General features: G+C 31.9%; 1 protein-coding gene across 1 annotated transcript; it reads right to left on the reverse strand.

Moving 5' to 3' along the window:
- Positions 1 to 336: 336 nt before the first annotated feature.
- Positions 337 to 7276, reverse strand: Smp_054300 (putative alpha(1,3)fucosyltransferase; the record flags this gene model as incomplete). Its single annotated transcript, XM_018789739.1, has 6 exons — positions 7032 to 7276; positions 6951 to 6990; positions 5431 to 5667; positions 4594 to 4815; positions 1458 to 1606; positions 337 to 658 (listed from the first exon to the last, which is right to left on the reverse strand). The coding sequence occupies exons 1-6, from the start codon at positions 7244 to 7246 to the stop codon at positions 337 to 339; spliced, it is 1185 nt and encodes a 394-aa protein (XP_018655152.1). The 5' UTR covers positions 7247 to 7276.
- Positions 7277 to 9169: the final 1893 nt, after the last annotated feature.

Here is a 9169-nt window from a genome sequence, read left to right on the forward strand (position 1 = left end):
ATTGTTGGCGAACTCAAGCTCTTCAGACCAGTCATTATTAATTATTATTTTATTTTGTAATAAAGTACTTTTGTTTTAAATCGGGATTTGAAATTTAACATTGCTACAAATAACCCATGATCATTTCTAGACAGTACTTATGTTGTTTGGAAATGTTAGGAAATTAGTGAGCCATTCCTAGGTTTTTCCGGACCTAGTTGAAAAGAAGCCATGATTAAGTTTCATGTTGACTACTTAACTTTCATCTTGTCACTCTGATAAACATGGTTAAATTTACTGTTAAGCGTAGAAACTACTTAAACAAAACCTCTATTTAATGCAATCATAAAAACCATCTTACCATCTTAATGTTCTGTTTTTACATCCATTCTTCCACCAAAACATAAAGTTTTCATGTATAGTTGGCTTAAAATAAGGAAGAGCATTTGCAAGTATACAAAATTCACACTCCGGCTTAAACGACCATACAGTCACAACACCCTTTATATGCCAAGTGAAATATTCGTTGTATGCTGTATCATTTTTATCAAGATACTTCAGATATTTGGCCAGTTCTTTCGGATTCTCAAATTGATCCACATGAATGAAAGAATGGGGTGGTGCAACCTTGTGATACTCTTCAACTGAGGCACCCATAACTATGGGTAATGCATTGTTCCTAAATAAATATAAACAAAAATAGTTAGTTCCAATAAATTTTAGTCAGATAGCTATTTCTGATGATGATACGTACTAGAGGTTATAAAGTGTGCCTGTGTTTAAAGTATTGATGATTTAAATCGTCCAATAACACATAGGTTTATCTAAATGCTTAGACGTGAGTGCCCAGTGTCTTGAAATTGGTCAAAAAACCACCTTTTTTCCAATATAACCTTTAAAAAAATTACACTTCGCAATACACGCGATACATGTAAGTAAATAATATACTAGGTGTTTCAAACGAGATTCTCAAAACTCTCCAATCACCTGTCCTGATAGGTGTGATTTATACGCTGATGCTTAAAAAGAATCTTATCAGTCGAAACCTTTTTACATCTTTTAACATTTGTTATATTTCACTTTCACTTTATATATTTTTACCATACAATATGGTCTATAGAATTTCAGATGATTCAGTTCAAGGGGATCGAGTTGCCTCATTAATTATTTAAGCATACAGTCACCTTGATGTTAAACTACTTCCATAGCAATCAGAAAAATACGTTTATTGCTTTCCAGAAACAACTCTACTTTTTAGTAGATTTCCTTAAATTCTAAGAACCTTAGTTTTTATGTGTAGTCAATCTCGTTAAACAAATCAGGAAATAAGTAATTTTTCATTGAACAGTTTGTTTATCTTAAAAACTGTATCCATGATGTAATAACAATATTTACATAGTATTTGAAATCGTTAGCTTACAGTTAAAAAAACAATATGCAAACTATTTTGACGTGTATATCAATGAACCGTTACTTACATTAGGGCGTTCAAGAAGAATTTTTCTGTTATATAATCTTGACATAGTGAATTTTCAAAACTCAAGTAAAACTTGTAATGTCTCTTTACCAAATCAAGACACTGTGAACCGTAGCAGGTCATCCGACCACATCGACCATACACATCAACCTAAAGTTAAAAACACTATGGTTAAAAGACTAATCCTAATAACTGAAGCTTGTTTGCAAACAATAGAATTTTAGGTGTACAAAACTACTTCGTTCACTGAAATACAAAATAAGTACATTTTCTAAATAATCAAATAAAGAAACTTTAGAAATTTATGTACGTTTTCTGATAAAACGAAATATTAAAAGATTTTAAAGTTACACGATTTCAGCTGTTCGATTATCTAAAATAAAACAAAATCTGTTACAAAGATAAGAAGAATAAACTAATGTCAATAGTTTCAGTTTGGAAAGGACAGGAGGCTTGATGGCCTGTGTTAGTCCTGGCAACGATGGTCTCTCAGTTGATCCAACTTTCTTTTGAAAGAGTCGACGGATGGAACCTGACCACGTGATGAAAGAAGTTAATTGTGTTAATAGATATTGTAACTCTAATAATCTTGTAATTACCTTTTAAGATCCAACGATAACTATTAACTACATGAAAGATTTTTGATTATTTATTTTAGTCAAACACTAATTAAAAGCTATTTCGTTATTGATCAGTTGCCATAATGAAACATTATGTAATTCTTTTATAGTTCGAATGTATGATATGAACTATTGTGATTGTAATGCAGATTATGTGGGAGAAACACCAAAACAATTGGATATGAGGTTGAAGGAACACAAAAGTGATTGAAAAAAAATGTTCCCAAATCCTCGGTTGACCAAAAGAAACTTGAGAATAGGTAGGCGATAGCGTTACACGAGTTGTAAACAGGACACAAGATTAATTTTGAGGGGACCAAAATACTTCAGAAAAGTTTTAACACTCATAAAGAATGATTGACATCAGAAGCGCTGAATATGTGGACGAACAAGAACAGTCTGAACCGAAAGGATGGTATTCAACTAGCGACTACATTACAAATATTCGTTAACAAGTAATTGGACCCTTTCTTTATTCAACCTGTTTATTTCACATGCATCGTTATTTCGACTGAAATTAATATGAGTTATTTTCAGCAATCCCATTGATGATTCTCATTTTACATGCACATCAATAATTCAGAAACGATTTTTCACCCATCAATTTGCACTTCCATTTTTCCTTCATAAAAAACATAATACCACCGAATATCAATCATTGATAACTCCGTCTTAGACATGCATACATACATACATACACACACAATTCATTCAGTCATTTATATTCATATCAGGTTATTACATTCTTATTACATTATCGAAATTTATCAAAGGGACTAATTGCTTTATATTCACATCGTAAACTTTGATGTTGGTTTGTTCTCTGAGCTGAATGGATCATAAACTTTTCACATGATTTACATTTAACTGACTCATGTTATCCGATTTACCAAAGTCAGCATCTAAATATGATTGGATTAACACAGTGTAGATTTACTTTGATTTAATCGTTAAACGCTGTATATTCATTTGATGATTTTGATTACCTGAAGAATTTCAGACAAGTTTGCTGGACGAAACGTTGGAATTCTTTAAATTTCAATCGCTGAGATTATTTCAGATATAATTTTTATCTATTACGATATGGACTGTATTTTATGAATCAGTTTCGAATATGATAAGGTTGATTGAAGAGGTGGATGAAGACTGTTTTTGAAAAACGTTTCCAACATCGGTTTTCTAGTATTTCTAATGAACGTATTGAATAATCACCTTTATTATTTACACTTTATAATGATACATTTCCGAGTGTTCAAAGTGTTTTCCTGTATTACCAAATAAGTTCATATGTGATTACTAGAATCTGTTTAGAACGAATTTGGAAATTTTTAATAATATAATTACTGAGTTTCGATTGATATTGTAAATGGATCAATGTTATAACACTATTGAAAATCTGGAAGCACTATTGTGAGGCAGTTAGTTACTGAAGACAATAGTGGACGGTCGCTCAATGTCATGGAATGGTTGAAGTTAGACATTAACATTGCTGGTTGCTGGCTCAGTAGTCTAGAGGTTAAGTAATCCCGAGTGAGATCAAGGGTCCTGGGTTCAAGTTTCACGTGCGGAGTCGTGCATGCTCACTGTTTAGGAGTCCCACACCGGGATGAAATAGCCGTCTAATGCTCTCATGTTTTTAGTGGTAGTCCAACATTGATTCATTCATGATATCAATCTAAACTCAACAATCTCTACAGCCCTATACAGAGAATAATTACTCACAATACCATCAGTTATTCTACATTTAATGTTGAGTAAACAACTAGAATAATTCACTACCATATTTAAAATATTTTCATTTGAATGTTATTGTACATCTGGAAATATTCGTATTAGCAAATAATGGTAGATTAACCAGCTTTCATTACACTAAATCATTACATATCCAGTTCATATCTCTTACTATTTACCTCAATGTGTCAAAAATAACAAAAGTTATTTATTTCCTCTAGATGATTGTGAGAAATAAGATGAATACTCTGGTATCTAACTGATACCAGAAAAAATTCGGAAAATATAATCATGTAAAAAAGACATATTGATCAGATTTTAAGTCAGAAATCATGACCCAGATACTCAATTTTATCAAATGCAACTGTTCTCACTTTTACATAAATCACTCGATACATTATAACAATTACATTATTTACATATATGAGATGAAAGTCCATAAGGTTTTGGAAAATCTATCTTATACTGTAAAAAAAGCATGAAGTATGCAGGACATATTTAGTAGGAAATATTTCCTTGAAAGAGCTTGGATCAGATTGCCAGGAGAAACGTTGGATTTACTTCAAATTCATTCGCTGAGATTTTACAAATATATTATACCTATTTAATGTTTTACGTCAACTCGGCGCCCAAATACTGTAAAACTATTCGCTCTAATTTAGACGAAAGTTATTATATATGCAGGATATAGTCATTCGAAAGAAATGGTTATGTTTGGTAATGTGAATAATTATCAGACAATTAATACTGAATAACTGATTGAATCATTTGATTTAATCAACTTACTGTAATATATTTAGATAGTTCATCTGCATAAGCATTTCGTGGACTCTTAGGATTACAATTACTTACTATCCAAGCGACAGCTCTATCTTTTCCTTTGGCTATATCCTCCAATTTTATCAACTGGATTGTTTTATTGATATCTGTTTTAGGTTCATCTGGTGTATACATTCCATAAGGTGTGCGAATAGTTGAATCAAATCGATATGATGCAGTGAAGTTAATCTGAGAAATATACAATAAATAAAATGAAGGTTTCTATCAGATAAATTTTTTTATCCTACTAGACGTTTAAGAGACCCTATATCTATTCTAAGTACAAGTGACATCTTTCACTGTAGATGTGTAAAAGTAAATCATCAGTAGATACTAGACTTAAAAACATTTTGAAAAAACATTAGGCCAAAAATATTAGCCATCACTATTGTGTACAACAAAACACAAAGCATAGAGAAACCAACTCAGAGAAAACCCAACAAAACATAATGCAAATCTTATAAAATTTTTACATATATAGGGAAACCTATGATTGTCGATTTACTCTGAAATGTCTACACTACAACAACTATCGACGAAAAAAATTTCTCAAGTTACTCTAAAATCATATGCGTTTTTTCTACTGACTTCAGTCAGCGGTGAACAGTGTCTACAAATTAATTATTGATTGTATGCATGCTTTCATTTGTCTATGAAGTATGGTAGTTAATTAGACGGAGACAAAAAGGAATATTATAACAGTACTTTGTTCTTTCAAACTGTAATTATAAATCATTATTTACCTGTAATTATTTGAATAAACTTAACTTTATCAGATTGGATATTCGAGACGGATAAACTCACTTTATCATTAAGTTCATCACTAAATCGAGTATGGAGGGCTGATTCATACTCAAATGCCACCCAAGCCTGTTGATGTGGACGCTTACCGGAAGGAAACAATCTGTTTGGAATTAAAATAAGATCACTGTTAATCCAACGAGTTGTATCAGTATGGATAACGCAATTGTTCACTGGACAAGTTGTTACATCTTTGTTCATTCCTGCCAACATCTGCCCGTATATGATAATTTCATATTTCTAAAAAAAGAATTTTGAGATAATTTTGAAATTCAGACAATATGCTACTAATATAGTACTCCAAATGTGAACAACATTTGACATACTTGTTATATCCCGATGAGAATTCTGAACGATAACATATGAGGATTATTTATGGACTAATACGATGCATCTATTTTTATTGTAAAATTGTTAAGTAACCAAATTATGCATACTCATGTTCCTCGCTCAAACAGAACTGAGTTTATTTGATTATTCCGAAAATTGCCAGCTAGATCACGTTTGAAAACATGCAAGCACTGGACAGCTTTCTCGGCTACGCACCGGACTCCTAAGCAGTAGGCATCCATGATCTCGCCACAGGGAATCGAGTAAAAATCATTCGAACTCGTTCGCAAACGCTTAACTTCTAGGACCACTGACTGGTTATCCAACAGTGTACATGTTTAAACTCAATCGATTCACAGTACAGCAATGTCATCTTTCATTATCTCAGACGTATAATTGTCTTACACCTACTGCGTTCAGGTATTCAATCATGTTCCAGCTGTATCTGACTAATATATAATCATTAGATTCGTAAGCCATTTTTAGTAAACTGTTAAACCGAATTCTCATTTATATATCCGATAGTCGACAGTCATAAGAAATAAAGCAAAACTTCAATCCTCCATTTTGTTTATTTCGATTGAAAGTGTTTTCGATTATGACACGTTCACATGCACACAAGATAGTCACCATTAACTTAAAAATAATCTATAATATAATCGAAATATTTTACTTCACACAATGTCAGTTATTGAGTACGAGTTATAATACTAATAACAAAATAATAATTCACACGAAACCATATGAAACATGTTCAATTGGAGTATATCGATTTAATATAGGCCCATAACACAATTAGTTGAAGAAGTTCAAGGTGATTCAAGTTTGATGATAAAAGTAAGACAGGAATGATTTGTTGGGGCGAACAATACGAAAATAAAATCGAATCAGTTCAACTATGTGAAATAGATTTACTATTTGTTTCATATACGTGAATTGACAACATCTAAAAGAGAACTGTGAAACTTTAGTCTCTATCTGTTTATATACAGTCTACAGAGAAAGAATTAAGCATTTGATAAATCTGGTAGTATCAGTTTTACTCTGTGATTGCAGAAGAGTCCAAATAACGGACTTCGTTATTTGTAAAACAACATAATAATTGAATAGGTGACATCCAGACATATTATCATGAGCACTCTCATTAAAATGAAAATGAAAAGTAATCAGGTTGGAAATAAGTTTAGACTAACCTTGGTTTTATTTAACAGAAGACGCCCAATCATTACGTCACTGAAAAAGCATCATGTACTCTAGAATGAACAATGTCTCACTTTCTGAAATCTTTGAAGTTTGGATAATAAACAGGCTGTCTAACAAGATTCCATATTGCTAGGTTTTGGTAGTTTGAAATATACTGTCCTATTTCGTTTAGACTAAGACCCCATATGTACCAAACACCAAAGCTAGCAGTGCACACTGCCAAGATTATTATAACTTTGAGTCTAACTACTGAGCTGATTCTAATGAAGTCTCTAAGAGGTTCCATAGTGAAATTAGTAAAATAATCCTTCGTCTCATTGAGTTTTATTAATTTATGAATATATATTACTAGTAAATTTAGAACACCAATAAATAAGCTTTTCAGTAGTTTGAATGTATCCAATCCGATTTAAAAATAAAAACCACAAGGTCTACCCAATTAGATTGATCGTGTTCTAAAATATCAATAAGCTTGCCAAAACGATTAAACAGAATGGATGTAATTGGTGAAGATTTAAATTGAACATATATCTTCTCCATTTTGTTTCTGATTACTTTAAAAACGAAGAAATGAAAATATTGAATTTCAGATGACATCAAGTGTTAGATGATTTGAGTTGACAACACATTGCTGTATATTAACCTGATCAGAGAATAAATCAAACATCACTTCACGAAGGGAACGAACATCGGGCGTTATGCATATAGTACCATGTATAGAAATTGCATTTTCTCAATATATCATTGTTTTTAAAACTCAGCGATTCCCTGAAATAGCAACAACGAAAACTTGCTAGAATTCTGTGATTGATTTATTAATCAGTTTTATAAATGATAAAGTTAATAATAGTAATAAATGTTCTGAAGTTTTTCGAAAAGTAAATGGGTCAGTTTATAAAGGTGAACATTAAGATGATTTCGTGATTATTTAATTTAGATATAAATAATTTTCTGTTGCAATGCTTACTTTGGCTTTTACTTCTTTAGGGTAACACCAAAATGAAACTTTTATTAAACAGTAAAAGCTTTATACGTCAGAAAGTATGCTTCCTCTAATAGTCACTATCAGGTATTGGTATTAGTCTTCAATTCCACAAGTGAATTCTTATATTTTCGCTTTTGGTAATTATAAGAAATCGTAAATACACATATCATTGATGTCTCTGGTATTAAAATAACGTCTATAAAACAAACGATCTAGATAGTTTCGTCATCAGATCAAGGTCCATCGTTTAGGTTACCTATTGAATTCAGTTGAGTCTATAAAAGAATTTGTGATATGAAATTTCAGTTAGGTTTTAAGTATGATAGGTACATACTAGTAAATGTATTCCATAAATGGACCTAGGGAGAGCAAAGTATTCATTACCTTTGATTCGATCGAATCGTTTTTGAAAACATTACATTTCGTTTCTGGTGTCATTTTACTTGAAGACCTAGATCTGTACAAAGATGAATGTGAAGGTGAAGGTCAAGATGCATCAGCGGTGTTCCATAGGATGATACGTGTTGAAGTTTTAGTATATTGACCACCGTAGTAGATTCTTTTAGAAGACATGGATTTTTATTCCTACTTAATAAACTGATTCATATAGGTAAAAGGCGGAGGAAATTCTGGCTACCCTTTGTTTCATACATTTTGCACAATTCAGTTAGTCCGATAGAAGCAAATATTTTTCAGGGAACTAGTAGACCATGCCCCTGATATTTTTTCAGAAAAGGCATTAATTTTACGAAAAGTTGCATTTTTTTACTTCTAACTCCCTTTCGGTAACTGTGGTGCTTCAAGAATTTGTGAGAAGCCAAGGGTCTAATAATGGGACACTACATGAATAGACAGGTGAGTTTACTAACCATTTTGATGGTGTCTTATAGATGTAGTCAATGTCTACTAATGCATTATGACGGGAGATTCCAAGAATTCATCTGGGATGAGTTAAGTATTTGGTCACTGAAGTGAATACACGACTGACTGGTGCGAGTATCGAAGTAGCTTAAAAGCCAAAAATTAATAGTTTGTTCACCGAACTAATTCGGAATTTCAAACTGACCAGGGTTCAAAATCTATAAACATCAGCCAAATGACCGAATATAGAAATGGCCTTTCGTTTGTACGAGAAATATTCACCCACGATAGAAAGACTTGTCAGGTTTCAAATGCGAAAACGCGATCAACAGATAAATGATGTGAGCTATAATTGGTTAACTT

The sequence above is a fragment of the Schistosoma mansoni genome, chromosome W (genome assembly GCF_000237925.1).
Source record: "Schistosoma mansoni strain Puerto Rico chromosome W, complete genome".
Taxonomy (NCBI): Eukaryota; Metazoa; Platyhelminthes; class Trematoda; order Strigeidida; family Schistosomatidae; genus Schistosoma; species Schistosoma mansoni.